Source organism: Panicum virgatum, chromosome 9K (genome assembly GCF_016808335.1).
Source record: "Panicum virgatum strain AP13 chromosome 9K, P.virgatum_v5, whole genome shotgun sequence".
NCBI classification, from domain to species: domain Eukaryota; kingdom Viridiplantae; phylum Streptophyta; class Magnoliopsida; order Poales; family Poaceae; genus Panicum; species Panicum virgatum.
The window spans coordinates 38,612,323-38,634,801 of record NC_053144.1 but is presented as its reverse complement, the minus strand read 5'-3'; the positions used below and the strand labels follow the sequence as shown (position 1 = coordinate 38,634,801).

The window sequence follows — 22,479 nt, the reverse complement described above, 5'->3', positions numbered from 1 at the left end:
ACCATATCTTATAGGACCCCATGATGCTTAGTTGTTGACTAACTGATATGTCTGGTTTAAAGTTGTTCATCTCTTTCATGTTGACCAGTTTGGGAATTTTATTTATAAAAACAAAACTGAGTTCATGGTCTTTCTCTTTACCTGCTATCCTACCAGAGCCATATACTATCTTGAAAAATCCCATGCTATGTCTCTTGGCTACATGTTGAGCTTGATCAAATTTTGTGACCCATCATGGTTCTACTTTGTTTACGCTCTTGATTAAAGATTATACGTTCAGATGAACCTCATGCTCCTTAAATACTATCTGACAATAGTATTCAAAAAGAGAGAGAGAGAGATGAAAAGAAGGCATGCCAAAAAAGCATGACCCAAAAAAAAGGAGAGAAAAGATGGCATGCCAAAGAAGCATGACCCAGCAAATAAAGTTAGACATAAAAAGGAGCATGTATTTATCTGTGCGCTAACCTGATCAGTTCGTAGATATGAGTATCAATCTGTGGATCCAATTTTTGATCTTGCAATAGATTTGAGTCAAGCAGATGCCATTCTACCTCATTCATCAAAACTCCACATATTCTATCAGAGCCGGTGAGGTAAAATAGGGGATAAGTGCTGGTAAAGAAGCAATGAGTGATTTTGAGAGACCCATGGAAGAGACTAAGACCATGAACATCTTTTTTCCGTAAAAATTCTTTCAAAAATCCCCAAGTCTGGCAGCATGACAGGATGACACTCGAAGCCAAGATCATTCCGTTCTTCAACAACTCAAGATATCATGGTAGACACATTCAAGTTCACAAGCAAGAGCAAGGTATGGAATAACTTTTGTGCTGGATATTTTATCAGGAAGCTACCGCTTCGCCTCAGTGCGGGGGCATCTTGTTGACGGTCACTAACGACCAATTTTGACCATCAACTCCTGCACAAAAAGGAACCAAAACGTGGAATAAATGCTAGGATAGATTTATTTACTAACGAATTCAACACATGATGTTCTAGAATGTGTGTAGATGATTTCTAGCTGATTTTGCAGTATAATTAGGGGTGGTAACGGGCCATGGCCCTAGTGGCCTCTTCCCAGCCCAACAAAGCCCTTAAATTTTTTAGCTCAAAATTGTATAAGATTAGAGCCCAGCCCTTTTAGGGCCCGGCCCTTAGATTTTCTAGTTCAAAATATTGGGCCCTTTACCACCCCTAAGTATGATGGTGTGGTTTGACCCAAGACACGACGTTCCAGCAAATCAGGACGCGACACGTGTCAGAATATGGAGTAGAGGGCCCACCAGAGCAAGAAACTAACATTACAAATGCCAATACCCGTGCCAATAACAAGTGGGTCTAGGAAGGAACCCATGGACCAAAAGGGAAGTTCGGTGGGCCCATTGGGAGGCCGGCCGACCTGCTGGTCGGTCGAACTGCCCGTGGGCCCCTACCGACTTAAGCTGGACATGTGGAGGAAGCTTATTGGATGAGTATGTTGGTTTGCCAAAGATCAGCTGCAGATGACGCCTCCCTTGGCTGTGGCTCCCTCCTATAAATATAGAGGGGGTGAAGAAATGGAGAACACACACACACAACACACCACACCCAACTCAACTCACCTTCTCTCTTAGAGCTTGAGTCATTCATCCTAGATGCTTAGGTAGACTAGGAGGTGTAGAAGAAGAGGAGGATAGTAAGGAGGAGTCGGGGAAGTGCCGGGTTTGTCGGCACTCTTCTCCGCTTGTACCTCGATGGATGCTTATTCGGTTGTAAGTGTTCAAGACTTTCTTTGTTTATTTAGAATTAGAGTTTAGATCGCAAATTATCATCTCTGCCTTATATTAGTTGATGTGTATGCTAGCGAGTAGCATTTGATCTTAACTTAAGACCCCGGATAGAAAAGGGTAGTCTTGGCCAGGGCTAAGGTTAGTAGGGAGAGGCGTAGACGTGGTGTCTAGGCTGGACTATACCACTCAGTTGTCCAATAATCCCACAGTTTGTAGAGGCAGCCAGCAGGTGGTGACAGCCTTATTCGAGCCTTGTATGAGCCGGTTGAAACCGATAGCTCGAAGTATAACAGCAACGTGATCTCTTCTTCTAGGCATAGATTCTAGATATAGAAAGTCCTCTCTTCTGTCTTCTCAACACCGGCGTATGTGTCCTTGGATGAGCCTGAACCCGTAGATAGCGTATTCACGTTCCTCAGTGGATACGATACACTAGAATACTCTTGGGTGAAAGCTACAGCGGTATCCGTGCGCTTGCGGATTTTATTCATGACGTTGCAAAGTACCAACAATGCCGACGCCGACACCGAGCCTGCCTCTGTTCGACCACGTCGCCATTGCGTTTCTCCCTACACGGCATCGCCTCATCCCTGTGGCACCTCGCCATGGCCCCACCTCTATCTTCTTTGACCCTGTTGGTAGGTACCGCCGACCTGACTCCTGACCCCCGATGCTACCGGCGTGAGCCTCGTGCCGCCGATGGACCCGCTGTAGTTGGCCCTAGAACCCATCCTAGTTCTTTCTGCGGGGACCTTGCCGTCCCTCTCGCTCTGTCCTTGTAGCCTAACGCCGCCGCGGAACGGCTACGCCAGTGCCTGTGAATGCCACGGCCGCGTCGCGACCGAGCTCGCATGTGTGTGCATGCCCACGCCCACGCATCTGCTCCCATCGAACCACCTTCCACCGGCGTGCCAAGACCACTCCACGGCTGAGGTGGCCGTGGTGACTGAGCCCTCATCGCCGAACCCCCGCACGGCGTGCCGCCTCGCAACTAGGCAAACCAAAGGGCGAGCCTTTGCCCTGACCCTGGCCCGGCCTCACCGCCGCATGCGTTCGCGTGCCGCTCGCCGCCAGGCTAGAGGGTGCGCCTTGGCCATAGCCGCGCGTGTGCGCCTCGCTGCACATTCTCCGTTGCCACGCCCACGCCAGCCCAAGCCTGCATCACGTCGCCCTCACGATGTCGTGTGCGCGCCCACGCCTCACCACGCCACGCCGCTCCCGCGATGTCGCGCACGAACGCGCACGAACCCGCGTGCCTAGCCCCTGGGCCCTGCCCAAGTCCTCACCGTGGTGCCTCTACCCTAACCACTCCGCCATGGCCGCACCATGGTCTTCGCCATGGCCACGCCTCGTGAGCACCGGCCGAAAGGCCTTGCCTTTGGCCTTCACTGAACGCCGGCCGCCGCGCGTGAGCGCACACATGGCAGAACGCACCCTCACGCACAAACCCGACCGCTGAGCCCCTGTCCCGCGGCCGCGCTGCCCTACCTCACCGGAAGCAGCCACGAGAGGACCAGGAGCCAAAGAAGGGGGAGAAGATGATGCCCGATGAGCCCCTCCGAAGATCTCCGCCGAGCCATCGTCACCACCCAAGACCTAGGCTTGCCTCGCCGTGGCACTCAGTCATTCCGCCGCCACACCACGATGACCCAACCTCTGCTCCGCTTTGCACTCGCCGTAGCCCTAGTGTAGTCCCCGCAGGAGCTCTAACCGAGCTCACCTGCTCCGCCTTCGACCGAGCCCTGTCTCCGATGCTCCGCATCACCGCCTTGAGCCCCGCCGTGCCCCAGGATTGCCTGGGCTCGTGCGCAGGCACGATTCGTGCCAAGCCCGAACCAATCCCGAGCCATGCCGCTTCTACCCTGCCTCGTCGACGACCGGAGCAGCCTCGCCGCCGCCACCGAAGCCCAGCGGACCCGTCCGCCAGTGGGAGGAAGCAGAGGGGAAGAAGAGAAGGGGAAGGAAGAGAGGAGACACTGACGGGTGGGCCAGCCCCGTCAGCGAAAGGAAGAAGAAGAAAAGAAAAAGAAAAAGAAAAGAAGTCGGGCCGCTTTTGGCCCAGGGAACCGAGCTGGCCGAAGACTTGAAACCAAAACTGAACCGACCTGCGAGCCATCGCCTAGCCAAGCCTTGACCTCGAGCCAAGCCAAGTTGGGCCGCCAAGCCGGCCCGATTCTGCTTAGAGCCCAGTAAACCAGCCGCTTTTCTTTTTTTCTTTCTCGGTTTTAACACTTACACGCAGGTCCCACTTGTAAGCCTCTGCTGAGGGACTGACCAGCGAGACCCACTGATTGCGGACCCACTGACCTGGTTGACCAGTCAGCGATCAACATTGACATGGTCAATGTTGACTTCAGCAGGGCCCACTGCTAACGTCAACGGAACTGACCCTTCTGGTGACGTCATGATGATGTCATGCTGACGTCATCATGCCACATGGCACGCTCTGGTGTTGCCACGTGTCACCTCTGTGTTTTTCTTTTTTCGATAATCATTTATTAATTCCAGAAAATGCTTTAATCTTAGAAAATTCATAATAATTCAACCGGAGCTCCGAAAAATATGAAACCCATTTCATAATTCTTCTAAAATCATGATCTACATGTTAGAATTGGATTTGTTATGAGTTGGATCTCTTTTGAGCCTTTTTTATGCATTCTTGCACTTTGGCCCCTGTATTTATATGTAATTATGACTAGGTCCCAACGAGAAGGAGCTGATCGAGAAGGACGTACCGGACGACCAAAAGACGTCAGGGACCGAAGAAGGCTATGAAGACCTATCAGGTTCATGCCCATTCACGATTAAATACCTATTTGGCATTGCTTGCTAGATACGCTACGCTCCCAAATTAATTGTGATGAGATGAGCTTGGATGGCCATTTATTTACTGTATTCCTTGCTTACCATGCTTATCTTTGATTTGTTAGATGCTATGGCTACTAAGGGTGAGATTTGGGGTATGGGAATACATTTTGTGATAGTCCTTGCTTGTTGGAAGATTGCCTCCACATATGGGAGTTGATGATTAGGTTACGGCGGAGGCGAGCGGACCCTTTTTCTCCGATCTTCGGATCGGAAACCGGGGATTGTGTGTTGGGCACGATCCTGTGAGCACATGTGATGGGTGACGAACACCTGTGGCGGGTGCAAGACTGTTCCGATGGGAACTCTAGTAGAGGAGTAGTTGAGGAGGCGATACTTATGATGGGTATCGATTGCAAACCGTGTTGACGGAAAGTTACTTTGTACGAAGACGCTCACCTCGGTCAGATTACGGACTTGACTTTGTGGCCCTAGTGACGGAACTATGTTAAACGTGCACGCCACTTATCTATTATGAGGGTGGACCCAGCCTGAGCTAGCTATGCGCGGCATCATTACTATAGGAGGATAGTGTATCAGTGTCTGGGGGAGAGGGCAGGACCCTATCACCCCCGATCACAGGATCCATGGAGATTACATTCTAGATTGCTTCACAGTCTCGGGCGACCTCTTGTGGGAGGACGCACCCCAGACGGGAACAGGATGGTGCCGTAGCCGTTAGTTTCGTTGACTGGTGCCTCGGAGAAAGTCGAATCGCTCCTGGCTGAATTCGGGGAGAGTAGGTACAGGTGTACAACCCCTGCAGGGTGAAAACTATACGTATAGCCGCGTACTCGGTCATGTACAATTCTGGATCTGGCACCACAAATATAGTTAGAACCACATATACTTTTCTACCTCCATCTAGTCCACTTTTTCTACTTGAATAGCAAATGAGGTGCGGGGAGAGGGAGTTCCCGCACCGACCCAGGGTTGAGATAGTAGTAGTGGAAGAAAAGAGACCGGGAGTTCGGGATGCCGAAGCTGCCCGCATCGAAGGAGATTTGGATGACTTATATATATATATATATATATATATATATATATATATATATATATATATATATATATATATATATATATATATATATATATCTGCTTGCATAGGAAAACATAGCCTATCCTTGGCAATACTTTATACCGTTTGCATCCACATAAAGCTTGCATTCAGATGGTGACGTGAACCTATCCCATCCTTGGGGATAGCCTGATAGATGTAGGATCCGAGTAAAGGAGTCGATAGGGCGACAAAGGAAGATGATGTGAAGGATGGCCCGAGCTGCCTGTGGAGAGGATTCGTGAAGATGAAGTTTGCCCAGAAGACTAGATACCGATTCCGCTTTCTGTTTGTTTTCTTTTAGTCCAAGAGGCTTGTACTCTGAGATTCGTAATACAATCCTTTGGATTATGTAATAAATAAATCCATATGATGTTGCAAACGTGAGTTATGTCTGTGATATTCGATTGAAATGAGTTCTGTATGTGATAGCTACTGATCCAGGGACTATCACGACGATACAAAGAGTCGGGTTCACCTTTCGGGAACCCGGTTTGTTTCACACACCCCTCCGGACCACCGCGTCCAGGCTCTCGCCAACGCACAAGCCCACGCCGATGAACTTCGCCCGCTGCCAGCGCACCCGCCGCCGCGAGCGATTCCTCCTCCGCGGCCCCACTTCGAGCCAAAGGGAGGGAACGTCACAGGGGGCGCGGCAGCATGCGCGTGCGGTCAACCGTGACATCAACAACAACGTCCGCATGTAGCTCCCGCAAGAGTTCCGCGTGAGTGAGAACATCGCCGCGGCAGCAATTTTCCTGCTGGGGTTACCCGAACCCCAGGACCCCGTGCAGAGGAACCTTCACCACCAGATTAGGGATTTGGTTGAGCTGGCTGCCGTGCAACAAGTGGAGAGCTCCTCCCTGCACCGGCGTCAAGTCGCCTCATGCCTGGCCTATGGAGCGGGCCACCCGCCCGGGACCACTCCGCCTTGCAGCCGACGCCGCAAGCGCCTGGGGGGGGGGGGCGTCGGCAACACCCCAGCATCCGTTCCCGCGCCAGCTCCGCTCCCTCTAAGGCCTCCGGTCCATGGCCGCCTCAGACCGAACTACGAGGATGGGTACTGGATGTCTCCACTTAGTACCAGCTGGAGCCAGCTGAGCCACTAGCTAAACTAAATGTTCTCGGCACCATGTAGTACCGATTGGTGGCTCCAACTGGTACTAAGTTACTGCTACCCGTTGCGCGCCGGCATCGGTAGCACACTTTAGTGCTGGCCGGAGCCTCCAGCCCGTACCAAACGCATGCCCGTAGCACTATTCTACCTATGCGGAACTAAATTTATCAGTTAGTATCGGCTAAAAATGGGTCTGGTACAAACATCCATGGATGAATGTGAAGTTTTATAGCAGTGGGAGTTCTCCGATCGTCAGAATTATGCGGATCGATCACGCCTAGTCACCTACTACATACATGCAGATTGGTAAGTCTTCAAGGGCTGCTTAATTTATTAGCTTCCATCTGCCTCTCTGTTTGTTTTCTACTTAAGCGGTACGAACATTCACATCACGTTGACATTACCGTGTTACCTGCATATATATAATCTGCTCGTAGCTGCAGCATATAAAATGAGACGTATAAAACACTGCAGCTTGTAGCTCAGGAACGAGCCATTGCGCTCGTCCGACCAGTCAAGGCATTAAGCTCCTCCTAGGTCATTAGGTATTGTTTTCGACATAAGAGCTGGGATTTATAAATTCAGATTAAGGGCCTGTTTGGCAGAGCTCCAACTCTGCCAAACCAGGTCTGGAGCTGCTGCTCCACCACAAAGCAGCTGTACCGCGGAGCTGGGCTCTTATTCTGGAGCTGCAGAAATGTGTTTGGCAAAAGTAACAACTCCAGCTCCGCACCAGTTCCCGCCATGTCGCCCGGGCCGTGCTGCCCGCCGGCCGCGCCCAGACCCTGCTGGCTGGCGTCCACGCCCAGGCCATGAAGGCCGTCCGCGCCCAGGCCCTTGTGGCCGCCGGCCATGCCCGGGCCGTGAAGGCCGGCCGCACCCATGCCCTGCACACTGCCAGCCGCGCCCACGCCCCCAATGTCGGCCGCCCCAAGGACGTCATGGCCAGCCACGCCACCGCCTGCAGATGGAGGACGAAGGCCTACCCTAGGGTTTCTTCTGGGTTGATTGGAGGAGGAAAACGGAGGAGGCCGTGGAGGAGGAACCGAGTTCGACATCCCAGCGGATCTCCGGCCACCCGGACGCCGTGATGATCGGCGGCGCCGGCGCCCAGGGAAGGAGATCGGAAGAGGAGGCGGAAGAGGATGCGTCGCGGTAAGAGGAGGTGCCGCGGCTGGGAGACGACGGAAAAAAGAAGAAGGCGAAGGGGTATGTGTAACGGATGGCAAAGGTGGGTAATTTCCACCAACTCCACAAAATTAGAGTTTGTAGAGCACCCCTTGAGGTGCTCCCTGGAATTGGTGGAGTTGGGAGCTAGATTCATATTTTTACGGATCTGAAGTTCGTGGAGCTGAGGCGTTTGGCTAGAAAAATTTGGAGTGGAGCTGTTTTTTTAGGATCTGGAGCTGCTTGGAGCTGTACCAAACACGCCCTAAAGCTTCACAGGGTTAAAGAGGCAAAAAGGGTCGGCATTAGTAGTCTGTACACAAAACAGAGCGACATTCTGCAAAAGTATGCTAGCTTCGAGATATAAAAAGTGAAGTTGAAACTTGAAAGTACCAAACTTTTAGGTTCAATAAATCCAACGGATCGTTGAGCAGTCTTATGTAGCATTGTAGTGGTGTTTTACGGATCTTTGCAGTCAAAGCTCTATTTACTTATTTAGCATTGTCAGACATGCACAAGTTCACCCAGTCTTCCACCAGCTCTGGAAACCTAGCTCTCACAATAAACATAAGGTCTTGGCTACTTTTAAAGGACAGATTAAGCACTCGAAACATAGTTGGAAGAAAAAATATAGTTCTGGGATCTTATACTCGTGTCGTATGCTCTGTTTCGATTGAAGAAACTTCAGAGCATCTCTTCTTTCGGTGCCCTTTTGCACATAACTGCTGGAATCTTTTGAATATGCATGTCCTAGAGAAAGCCTCAACTTTGGAAGCCTTGGAGTATCTTCAAACTGGGCTACAGACACCTCTCTTCATGAGTATAATTATACTGCTTTGCTCGGCAGTTTGGTCAGAAAGAAATGACCTCATCTTTCGAGGCCTTCAACCAACTCTTCAAAAATGCCGCCTCACTTTCATCAAGGAACTCGAGCTTATTTTGCATGCAGCTGAAGCATAAACACCACCTGGAAGAATGGCTGCGGAATTTTGCTTAGCCTCAGTTCTTGCATTGATTTTCTTTGTATCGTTTTTTCCCCTAAGATTTGGTGTACTGCTACATTTTATCTTAATATATAACCAGTAAAGAATCACACCCTCCTGTTTCATAAAAAAAATATAATTTGATTGCTGGAAAAATATAATTTTACAAATATTGCACTCCATCACAAAAGGATGTCATTATATTTTTACAAATCATAAATTTGATCGAATTTGTAAAAAAACCAATGTTTATATATCCTAAAATTAATCACAAAATATATTACAAAGTATATCTATTTGATATCATAAATCTTGATACATTTCTCTATAAGTTTAATCATTTTTTTCTAAAAAAAAGCTTGACTTAGAACAAAGCAAGAAGGTCAAACTGCTAACTTTTATAGTTTTAAGATATTTCCTTTGGTTAAGAAAGGTTTTGACCAACGGCTACTCTTGTAATATAAATCTTTGTTACACAAATTTGATATCATTAGATTTATATTTAAAAATATTTTCTAAACATATAATTTTTAAAAAAATTGTAGTTTTAAAACCATGCATCAAATCCAAATTCCATTGCACAATTGTACCTCTTTCGAAGAAACCTTCGAACCAAAACCCCCGCTTGCATATGTTTTGACAATATTTATCAAAGACATATAAATTGCTTTAGATATAATAAAAAATATCAAAATAAACTAGTTAAAATGCTCGACTGATATGCTAAAGTCGTCTATTATTAATCGTGCAATAATCATTATTATCCACATACTTCAACGAAGATGTTTACCCTCGTCCAATAATCACACCAAGCAATGTATTTTCGCAATATCAACACCAACAAAGCTACTACTAAATTCCTAGACCTCATAAATAGGCGCTTAGATCCCCTAACTTAGACTCTTTCACACAAAGGGGTCCCTAGTGGCCTAAGGCGCACTCCCAACAGCAATCCTCGGTAAAAAAAACTTCTCTTAATGAACCCTGTGTATAAATTTGCATAAAAACAGAGCGGCAAACACAGTAGCACCCAAGTTTGCATAAATGAGACCCTCGATGTCAAAATTGTCACATAACTATCCTTGAAATTAAGTCGTATTTGTTGCCGCCGCGCCGATGCTACAAACAAACGGTAGTTACGTTTCCGAGTGCACCGGCGGAGACTGATGATGAAAGCACTCTTTCAGTAAGTTTTTGTTTTTTGTTTTTATAATCACTCTTTCAGTAAGTTGAACAAACATGTGATGATGGTTACATGGTTACAAGCGTGCTGATTTGTCAAGCCCACTCACCTACCACATATCTAATACAAGTATGCATGATTGATTGGCACACAGCACTGTGAATCAAATAAATAGCCGCTATATGCCGTGAAGATCGGCCACACTGAGAACAGTCGCTTTCCTCATGGACTAACTTTAACTTGTCAGTACTGCAATCTCTCATGGAAACGCAAATTAATTAATTTACACACGCATTCACATTACTACCAGCAACTGTTACAACTTCCAACGGCTCCCATGATCTCTACTCCTACTTAATAAGAAAGGCGAAAAAGGCAGCCCAGTGCTCTCCACAATACTAAGTACGTATCAATATCATTATCCTAACCGTTCACCCAACCACAGCACAGTAGCACAGGGTCTTGCATTGCATGCACAGCAGATTGAAGAAGCTAAGATACAGCAACTCCGATCCTGCCTGATCAAGAAACAATTAAACGAAAATTAATTATAGCCTTGTGTGTCCTGTCCTTTTATCATACAGTTCTCGTGCAGCTGCATCTGATCCAACGGCGTGATTCAGTCGTCGCAAAGAAGATGACGCCCAGTCTCAGATGTACGCTTTCGGTGGGTAGCTCTGAATGCTGTCCACCCACGGGTTGCAGTTGCTGCCGCCGCCGCCGCCGCCGGCGGCGGGCACGGGCGCCACATCGCGGAGCGCGCGCCAGACGGCGCTGTTACACTTGAACCCAGAACCGAAACCAATCTGCCACACGCGGTGGCCGCGCCGGACGCGGCCCTTGGCCTCGGCGTAGGCGAGCTCGTACCAGAGCGAGCTGCTGCTCGTGTTGCCGAACCGGTGCAGGGTGCACCTGCTGGGCTCCATGTCGGCGTCCCGGAGCCCCAGGCTGCGCTGCACCTCCTCCAGCACGGCGCGCCCGCCGGCGTGCACGCAGAAGTGCTCGAACGCGCGCCGGAAGTCCGGGATGTAGGGGCGGACGCCGCGGGAGCGGAGCACGCGGCGGAGCACGAGGGACCTCAGGAACTTGAGCTGCTCCGACAGCGGGAGCACCAGCGGGCCCAGCGTCGTGATGTTCGTCTTGAGCGCGTCGCCGGCGACGGCCATGAGCTCGCGCGCCAGCGACACGCCGACGCGCCCGGTGCCGTCCTCGCGCTGGTACACGCAGCCGTAGCACTCGTCGGCGGCTCCCTTGTGGGTGCGCACCGTGTGGAGGAGCCGGTACTTGGCGCGCCCGGCGTCGGCGCGGCGGTTGGAGAGCAGCGCGGCGGCGCCGCCCATGCGGAAGATGCAGTTCGACAGAAGCATGGAGCGGTCGTTGCCAAAGTACCAGTTGAGGGTGATGTTCTCGGTGCTCACCACCAGGGCGTGGCACCCGGGGTTCGCCTGCAGCATGTCCCGGGCGAGGTCCACGGCGATGAGGCCCGCGCTGCAGCCCATGCCGCCGAGGTTGAACGACTTGACGTCCTCGCGCATCTTGTACCGGTGCACCACCATGGACGCCAGCGACGGCGTCGGGTTGAAGAGGCTGCAGTTGACGACGAGCACGCCCACGTCGCGGTGCGGGTCGATCCCCGTCGACGCGAACAGCGCGTCGAGGCACCCGAACATGACGGCCTCGGCCTCCGCGCGCGCCTCGGCCATGGACAGCCGCGGCGGCCGCGCCTGGATCCCCGGCGGGAGGTACGTCCGGTCGCCGAGCCCGGAGCGCTTGGTGATCTTGGTCTGGAACTCGAGCGCCCCGGCGTTGAAGCAGCCCGTGCTCTGGGTCATGTCCAGGAAGCCCGCCTTGGACATGGAGTGCTCGTCGCCGGGCCGGTAGCACGCGAAGTCCACCAGGTACACCGGCCGCGGCCGCTTGAGGAAGTACACGGTGAGCAGCAGCACGGCCGCGCCGAGCCACGCGGCGCAGGTGAGCAGGTCGAGCGAGTAGAGCCTTTCCGCGCCGACGAGCGAGTGCGCCGCTGCGGCGAGGAGCGGTGGCGCAAGCGCGAGCGGGACCCAGGACGAGGGCACGGGGATGCCGCCGGAGCGCAGGCCGAGGCGGACGTACTTGAGGTTGACGCTGCGCGCGAAGTCCGGCAGCCGGCGGCGGATCTTGACGACGAAGCTGCTGGGCATGGGCTCCGCCGCGGCCTCGGCGACCACGTCCAGCTCGGCCGTGAGGCGCTCGCGCTCCATGACCGCGGCCGTTGACGGCGCGGCCTCCATGGTCGCGTCGGTTTGGACGTGAGCTAGCTCGAGTTCTTTGCGTGCGCGGGACTTGGTTGCGTTTGGTTGGAGTTGGGTGGAAAAATGGACACGGGTGGCATGTCAATTTATAGGCGCTGTCTCGGGGTGGAAAACGCCGCGAAAGTAACCGGCGTCGAGCTGAAGCTTACTTGGGAGAGCTAGAGCTGCCATTTTAGCGGTCAAATTTCAGGTCCGGGATGGACAATTTGCGAACGAAGGCTTTGAATTCTGGCGCAGTTTTCTCGAATCGCAGAGAAGTTTTGTTTGTGTATGTCAGATTGGTCATGGAGACAACGGAAGATACTGCATCCGCTTGATGTCACTCGTATGCTAGCTTGCCATGTACAAAGACCGGCCACATGAAAGCTACGGTCGCGAATGCTTCGTGGTCATCAGCTTTCCATGGGATGGGGCTCCATTCGATCGAGCGTGCCGAGGTGCTACATTTAACAAGCGTGCATATGCACGGACCTAGTCAAGCCAATCCAAATTATTCATTGTCAGCCCTAAAGGCTGGTTGCTTTATTTGGATTTAATGTGGAGAGTTTGCTGTTTTCCAAGAGTGTCAAATTATCTATGAAGATTTATATAAATTGTGGTTTTGGCCTTGTTCTTTTTAACGTTATGATTTTGCACTTTACTTTTCACAAGTCATTGAGATTTTACCCCTAAAGACTATGGGTAAAATCTCAATGTGACTTGTGATTGTCAAGGGGGAAAATCATAAAGTTAAAAATAAGAACAAAATCACAATGCACTTCAAAGTGGAGGTAGGAACAAAAATGCCCTAAAAATTTAAGTTGATAAATGAAACAAGATCTCCCATGCACATTTTATTTCACCATCTTGTAGGATAATCATAGTTGAGGTGCAGAATTGGACGCAGTCTGATAAATGAAACTCTCTACCACCATACAAGATTCAACAGTTTTCATAGCCCTCAAAACAATGTACACCGACTTCATCTTCCCTCTCTCATTATAATTATCTTGCCATGCATTATAGATGCTAATGTGTCACCATGTGTTAGTGTGCATGAAACCTCTATGAAACTTGCACCAAGAATGAAAGCTACATGAAAGCTACAGTCGCGAATGCTTCGTGGTCATCAGCTTTCCATGGGATGGGGCTCCATTCGATCGAGCGTGCCGAGGTGCTACATTTAACAAGCGTGCATGCACGGACCTAGTCAAGCCAATCCAAATTATTCATTGTCAGCCCTAAAGGTTGGTTGCTTTATATGGATTTAATGTGGAGAGTTTGCTGTTTTCCAAGAGTATCAAATTATCTATGAAGATTTATAAATTGTGCTTTTGGCCTTGTTCTTTTTAACTTTATGATTTTGCACTTTACTTTTCACAAGTCAATGAGATTTTACCCCTACAGACTATGGGTAAAATCTCATTGACTTGTGATTGTCAAGGGAAAAAATCATAAAGTTAAAAAATAAGAGCAAAATCACTAGTGCACTTCAAAGTAGAGGTAAGAACACAAATGCCCTAAAAATTTAAGTTCATAAATGAAACAAGATCTCCCATGCACATTTTGTTTCACAGTTTTGTAGGATAGTCATAGTTGAGGTGCAGAATTGGACGCATTCAAATAAAATGAAACTCTCTACCACCATACAAGTTTCAACAGTTTTCATAGTCCTCAAAATAATGTACACCGACTTCATCTCCCCCCTCTCTCTCTCTATAATTATCTTGCCATGTCATTATAGATGCTAATATGCCACCATGTGTTAGTGTGCATGAAACCTCTATGAAACTTGCACCAGGAATGATCATATCCTAATGGAAATAGTCTATATCACCCCCTCACCTATGGGGGGTGGACTACATAACCCCCCAAACTATGAAACGGTCTATATCACCCCCTGAACTTTCCAAAACCGGTCAAATTACCCCCTAAATCAGTTTTGAAAAATCATAGTAAATCACAGAAAAATTATAAAATAGAAAATCTAATTGTGTTAGACTCCAAATGAGTAGATCTACACAATGAACATATAATATGGTATGCTTTAGTACAATTTTTTACAGCTATAAAGAAAAATATAAATCTAAAGCTACAACAAAAAAATATACTAAAGCATATCATATTATATGTTCATTGTGTAGATCTACTCATTTGGAGTTTAACACAATTGGATTTTTCATTTTATGATTTTTCTATGATTTACTATGATTTTTTAAAACTGTTTTCGGGGGTAATTTGACCAGTTTTGGAAAGTTCAGGGGGTGATATAGACTATTTCATAGTTTAGGGGATTATGTAGTCCAACCCCCATAGATGAGGGGTTGATATGGACTTTTTCCTATCCTAATCCATTTTTTAGCCATATAGTTCACAACACAAATCATATCTAAAATGACTTTAATGTTTTTTTCTTTTGCCAATTCACAATTAATTGTGTTGAGATTGTTAATATTTCCGGATATTCTATTATGAGCACTACAAGAGAAACACCCCTCTAGGAATGTATATATGTCTTGCTAGAATTGAAAATAAATGTTTGCGAGGGTCTGTACCAACGCATTACATGTGTTGCAAGGGTCTTTGGCAACATATACACATGCATTGGTAACTAGTGCAAACAAGTTTTCCAAACTTTACAACAGATAGTTGCAACACATTATGCATTGGTGCCTAAAAGGCCAAAGTTTTCATATACATTTGCATCATATTCCAGAAGAGCTAGATAATCCTAAATGGCGTATTCCATTCAAACATTATAAAAGTTCAAATGAAAGTGAAATAATCTTATTAGATAGAATTTCAGTTACATGGATCTTCTATGACTAATATGCGTTGGTGCCTGGAAGGCCAAAGTTTTCATATACACTGCATCATATTCCAGAAGAGCTAGATATCCTAAATAGTGTATTCCATTCAAACATTATAAAAAATTGAAATGAAACTAAAATAATCTTATTAGATAGATCATTTCAGTTACACGGATCTTCTATGACTAATTTATCAAATAGAAAAATAGAATCAAACATATATGACTAATTTATCATGGAATGCGCTCACTCCTATCATCCACTGTTTTCCTAATTTTAATAGCATGACAGACACATGTGCATTATGTCTTGCAATGTGTTTTTTTCTACATCAATTGGCCATGAAATGTTGTTTAGATGTTAAGGAGGTGCAACGTCCCGCCTCGCCGAGGCCAGGCCCGCTTACATTTTGCAGCTCTTTTAGAAATAGACTGCCCTCACAAACCAATATAAATCTTTTCCGCACACTTTGTCTTCACTCGTGCGCACCCGGGAAGAATTTTCTGATTGGTCACCCATCCCAAAATTTCTTATGGCCAAGCATGCTTAATCTCAAAGTTCTTTGGGGATCATCTTCCGGAAAATAAGTTGCAACTTGTTGGCACGAATATCCTATTAAGCTCTGGGCCGGAATGTTACATCCTCATCCCATTAAGAGACTGACGTCCCTATCGGTCAAATCCAAGCCAGGAACGAACATCATTCAACCCCAAATGAGAAATGTCCCCTCTTGGCCACGTCTATGTGTCCAGTGCCAACAGCGCATGCGCTACGTCTATGCGTGCAGTACCAACAGCGCATCCCAGATGCCCACGCGCTAACCCGCCACGCGCCCGTGCGCCATGCCCGCACCCCTAACCCGGACGAGCTCGTGAAATCACGGGAGTTGGCTCTGATACCATTATGTAACATCCCGCCTCCCTGAGGCTGTGCCCGCTTACATCGGGTAGCTTTTCTAGGACATTGGCTGCCCTCACAGACCAGTACAAGTCTTTCACTCATGTGCACCCAGAAAGAATTTTTCGATCGATCACCCATCCCGAAATTATTCCTGACCAAGCATGCTTAACCTCAGTGTTCTTTGGGGATCAGCTTCTAGGGAAAAAATTGCAACTTATTAGTATGAGTATCCTATTAATCTTATTAAGTGCTGGGCTGGAATGTCATAGAAGGATTGAATTTCCTATGCTCGAGCTCCTTCAAAACTTCGAGTGAAACTATCTACTATCTTACCTTCAATATAAACCAGGCACTCAACGAGAATAGAAGATATATCCACTTGGGCAATCCTGTACGAAAAAACAGCATGCGCATATAAGCATATGGGTAAAAACTCTTAAAGAATCCTCACACTTGAAATTTTAGATATTATGAACTTATGATACATGCAAGATTATTAAGAAAACTAGTTCTTTAAATATACAAACATAATATTTGTCAGGATATTTAAATTGTACTATAAAGTCAAGAGTAACTTTGTTATGTTTAAGTATTTTTTTTTGATAGGACTAGAGATAGATCAATCTTCTAGCAATTTGATGGTAGTTAATTTACACGCTCGGTCCTCCTTTGAAGAATTACTGACACAAGACCTCTGAAAAATAAATATTTACAAAGAAGTAAGATTGTAATAGATCTCTGAAGTTGTTTGTGAGACATATTGATCATTCTGTTTTTTTAGGTAGTTACTATTGATCTTGCAAGAATATGAATTCTAAATTTACAGAACGATGAAATCATAACTAAAGGACTTGACTATTCTTGGGTGCTTGAGATATTGTCTATTCTGAACAATCATATCAGGATGGTGTGTACGAAATTACATGAGAAAAAGCAAAGATTGACAATCTGTCACTATCAGGAATAAGAGAGAAAGCAACTCCAACGATTCACACGTGTCCAAGCTATGGTGAAAATTCTGAAAAAGGAAATTATTATATAGCAGAAATTACCACATTAAGATGTTGCCGTCAACATATTGATGTTCTATCCGAGAAGGCAAGGGGGAGAAAGACAAGGATGGGATCATTATGGCAGCACGCTCCATCCTCATCAAAATCAACAACTCCACCTTGGCACCACACTTGCACGACTGCTCTGCTGGGTCTAATCAAAGCAGAGTAGATCAGACCAGAGTAGTGGTGCGATCAAAATAAAATCAATGAAAAGAACACGAAATTTTACCTGCCAAAGCCATCGCACATGGTTAATTACAGCGAATCGATGCTGCCGTGTTGATGCAACCCTTTATTCACCACGAACCAAGTTGTGCTGTGCAGTGCAGATCTAGATATGGACACACACATCGGAGATCAGGGGAAATCAACAGGGCACGACTTAGGTGAGCATCCTTACCATAATGGAGCACCACAGAGACAGGACGGAAAACTCAGGCTAGGGGAGCGGCGACGGCATGGACAGTGGCGCAATCGGAGTATCCATCTACTACAACGCAATCGGAGAATCACTTCTTCTCGCATGCAGAGCCTTCCTAGAATCTAAACGATCATATACTAATCAAAACATAGTGAATTTCATTCATTACTTTAGAAAAAGCTACCAGTGAGAAACAAATTGGGAAACAGATATCGGATAATCCTAGACCCTACCGAACATGGCCAGATGGCTTAAGAAACGGAGCTTGATTTTCAATAGAAAGAATAATCCATCCTATCAGGGTTAGCACTATTTTTAAGGGACTTGTGTGGTAGACCCCCAAGCTGGCAGACGTGTATATCTGGCGTGATCTTGCATGACGGTTGATAGGTCTAGAACTGGAAAGAGCAAACAGCTCCAATTCTGCGGTGAACTAACAACCTGCTTCCTGTTTGTCCTTGCGACCTTGCCGCAATAATGGCGTGCAACCTCAAGGGAATTGAGCACACGGCGTCGGGTGGCACAAACCATGTCAGCAGCGGCAGCACGGTAAGAAACCTGGAAGCCGCCGAGAGGTGGGAGGGTGGGCACGGCTGATGAATAGACTGGATCGGACGGGATGTGACGGGTAGGGTGGCTCACCCCACGGCTCTGATCGACGCGCGCTCAACCAACCCTGGAAATTAAGACCAACGCCACTTCAATGGGACCCTGCACGCAAGCATACGTGTCATTGTGCCACCTACCACAGCTTTCTGGATAATTTCTAAAGAAAAAAAAAGCTTTCTGGACAAGAGCCTGCTGAGGTGAAATTACCTGTGAAATGCCGATGGTTAAGGGTGCTATCAATGCTGAATTGTTTTGGTGTGCTCAACAAAAAACCACACCAAAAAGTTAGCAGTGTCAATGAGGGATGCAAAGGTAGGCCAGGATTCTTCAACTTGAGGGAGCATAAAAGTAACTCCAGCGGGGCTTCTAAATTTAGGTGAGCAAATGTCTATTTAGAAGCCCATTTCTAAATTTTACTCACCCAAATATAAACCTCCACTCCAGCAGGCCCAGTAAATTGGGCTTCTATAGAGGGCCCATAGTTGGCAGCCAAATAGAGAGCCACCAAATTGGGGAGGTGGAGGAAAAATTTGGAAGGTCTACCAAAATGGCAGCCCATTTGGAAGGCCTGCTGGAGATCAATTTTTTACACCAATCGAGCAAATATGAATATGACAGCTCATTTAGTAGCCCCACTGGAGTAGATCTAAGAAAAACAAATGGTAATTTTGAATGGCACATGATATGGCAGCTTCAGCTCCCAACCAAAGTCAAAATGTTTTTTTGTTGCTTAGCTCATAACAGCCTACCTGTAAGGAGAAATGTGGCAAGACGTGGTGTGGAATTAGACACTAAAGATTTGGTGAGGATTGTGGACATGTTTTCATTAAATGCAAACATGTTAAACTATGCTGGCATGAATTTGATATGGAGGATATCAGTCTCTTAATGAAAAACGTGCTCATGCACGGTCGCGAAAAAAAATATGGTGGATATCAGAACTGTATTGGCAAATCGCCAATCAGGAAGAAAACAATCACTAAGATATGGAAGATGGAGAAGCCTATACAATTGAAGGTTATTGTATTGTTTTGGAGATGGTGGTCGCCTTGGAATAACGCAAATAATGGTGAAATCACTAATAATGGTGAAAGAATGTAGTGTGCAAGTGAAAATCTAGGTTCTGTTTCCAACATTCTAATGGACAGGCAGCCCCCGTGCCGCGCCGCAGACGCTGTCGCTCATCCTGCTCCTCGCCGTGGCGGCCCCGGTGTCTGCCGCATCGTCCATCGACCTGACTTTGTTCTTGCCGAATCCAATCGCTGATGACTTGACTTTAGTTTGATTGATTTTGCTCCAGATTCCAGAGGCACAGCTCAGATTGCCTCCCGCTCCCCAAGGGCATCGCCGCTGGCAGCAGTGTTGTTAGCGGCAGCAGGAAGCTGCCGGCCGCAAGATCAAGCAACCCTTTGTGAAATAAAAGTGTCGTACCAGCAATTTACTCAATTATGATCTTCATATATAATGCAGGGTCGCTTCTTGCTGGTACCAAACAGGATCAGCGCAGGAGCAACTAATCCTCTCCCAGAAAGCCAGACAGAGGTCCGTTGGCATTTCAGCTTCTCTTCTCCTTTCAGGGCCTATCCGAAAGAGAATCCAGGACCTCTTGGTCCTGAATATCAGAATAGAACGAACCGGCCTCCGCGGATATCTTTGCTTCGGAACAAAACAATTAGCATTAGGCTCGGTCAACTGGAATGTGTATTATCCATATGGGAGATCTTCCAATTGAGAAGATCCATCGATCTGAGACGAAGAGAAAGGGCCAATTTTCTTTACTTATTCAGTTAAACCAAGGATTTGCTCAAAAAAAAAAGAAAGCCAATGTACTAATGGTACTACTTACAGATCATGAAATTATAGTTCTGTAATTGAGCATTTTTTTGTGCGTGCATTTGAATCATAATTTCTTGACAGCTTGACTATTCAAGTTCCTACAGGCTACCAGTTGTCGTGGGGACTTGATGAGGTTAAACTCTTAGTGCCCTGGTTTTTTCTTGAAATACAAAATTGTTGGCATAGATTACCTTATTATTAGGATTATTATAACAGCTGGCCATGTATCATTCATGTCTTCGTTTCTTAAACAAAACTAGATCTCTAACTTATAGGTTATTTTAAAAAGATACCTTTTTTTCTAATATTGATGAAGGGAGATGACGAAAGTTTCATGGGAGTAGAGAGAGTTCCATGGGATGAAACTCATATGCACTGTTTCCAAAATATTGATGTGCTCGACTGAGCCATGAAACTGTACTAAAACTGATCCTGTTAGGCTAGTCTCAATGCATGGTTTTATTACACAGTTACCTTGATAAAAAAAAACTAGGTAACCGACCCGGATAAGTGTTATGGGAATGAATCTCCTCTCACTTCTCTCTCCTTATAAATATTCTGTCACATCAGGAAAATTAAATACCCATAAAACTATCATAAAACTCTACTACTGGCTTTAAATAATATGGAATAATGCTGGATGCATGGGGTTAAAATAGAGAAGGTGCCACTGAAAGTTTTGTTGTGGCTTATGGAGGCAGAGTTGAAATGGTGCATTAAAGGAACATTGCTAAGAGCATCTCCTATAATAGCTCCTAAATCAGATCCTTGGTATACTAAATGGGGGGTGCCTCTATTTTATAGGAGCTTCTAAATTTGCTTCAACTCTAGCAATAATTCTTAATTCTAATTTATAATGGAGGGCTCCCTAGAGAACACCTAGGAATGAAGGGTAAAGGAGGGGATTTGGAGGCCTCCCCAAAATAGAGGGTCTAGGAGAGGAGGAGAGGGTCTGCTAGAGTGCATCTTTTTTGTTTAACCCTCTAAACTTGTGTTAGGGGGCTGTTTAGAGCAAGGGAAAGCTAGCCGAGTATGCCACCGGGATCGGCTCCATTAGGACGGTGAGGTCAAATACACAGATCTACAGTAGTTTACATGAAATTTCACAGATATCGTTAGGGTCGCCGGACCCTCGATGAGCTAAGGCAGCTCCGCCATTGGTTTAGAGGGTCTGCTGGAGTTGCTGTAGGACCCAACAAATGTAATTTAGTGTTTAAACATACTGATTTGGTGCGGCCCTCTTGATGATGTGGCTTCACAAAATCATAGAGAAATATGTTAGTGGGGCTTTCTTTTATAAGATACTAGGTGATTCCCCGCGTGTTGCTGTGCGGGATTTGAAGATGCTTTATGTTAAAATATGATAAAAATTAATAAACTTGATGGACGGAAGATGTGCATGAAATTGATCTAAATGGTTAGGATAATCAAGGTGACGATGTGGTTGCTTCCGAGAAGAGAGAGATGTGCCCATGGCCCAATGGCGAATTTCCACTTGCTGTTGAGATCGTCGGTGGCATGTAGACCACACTCTCGTAGCAGGGAGTCGACGTACCACTTCGGTATAGTCTTGTAGTCCACATTCTGGTGCCCTGCTGCTGATCGACGGCAGCAACTATGCCTTTCTTCGCACCGACGCCAGTTGCCGCGATGGCCTTATGTTGAGAGAAATCTCTAATGATCTTTAGTGAGGACCTTCTATATATGTTTTATAGATATAGATATGAATTTCTATATAAATTTTATAGATATAGATATAAAATTATTACATACATAGTTACTTATCTAGATGAATAAACTATTATAAATTAATGTTAGTGGATTACATAACATGTTGACATGGATAACAAATGTTGATGTCGTAGTGGGTTATAATGCACGTGATAGTGCATTGCTGAGGTGGACAACTTGCATATTAAGAAAAATCTCTAGTCGGGACTAATTATATACATTTTATAGATACAGATTTGGGATGTTCATGCTAGAAGGATCATCTAATAATTCTAGTGCCTAATTGGTGAATGTGTATTTTGCCAAAATGGCAACATTGGACCATATACATTGATTTGCTAAGTTGTTGCAGGCGTCTATTTAAATCTCATAATGGTTCTGAGAATTTAAGTTCTAGATAGTTGTTGCAGAATATCGATTCTGAATCTGGATTAGAAAAGATGTATATTTGGGACTAGATTATAGATAGAGATTATATATATAGTTAAAAATGTTTCACAGCTATGGTCGCTTGAACTTATCAGGCATGGTATATTGTTTTCCTCTCAAAACAAAACAGCATTAACCGGCTTATCAGCTGGAAAAAAACCCATCAGCAGATATCTTCAAAGAATATCCTTTTTAGGGATTATATGAATCTCCTATATTCCACCTACCAAGATCTCATTCTCATTATTCTGAGATCAAAATATATAGAGCCATA

At 46.4% G+C, this 22,479-nt stretch overlaps 1 protein-coding gene across 1 annotated transcript; it reads right to left on the bottom strand.

Moving 5' to 3' along the window:
• Window positions 1–10,384: 10,384 nt before the first annotated feature.
• Window positions 10,385–12,585, bottom strand: LOC120651331 (3-ketoacyl-CoA synthase 1-like). The gene has a single exon (XM_039928810.1). It carries the CDS (start codon window positions 12,412–12,414, stop codon window positions 10,795–10,797), a length of 1,620 nt encoding a protein of 539 aa, XP_039784744.1. The 5' UTR covers window positions 12,415–12,585; the 3' UTR covers window positions 10,385–10,794.
• Between the last annotated feature and the right edge of the window lie 9,894 nt (window positions 12,586–22,479).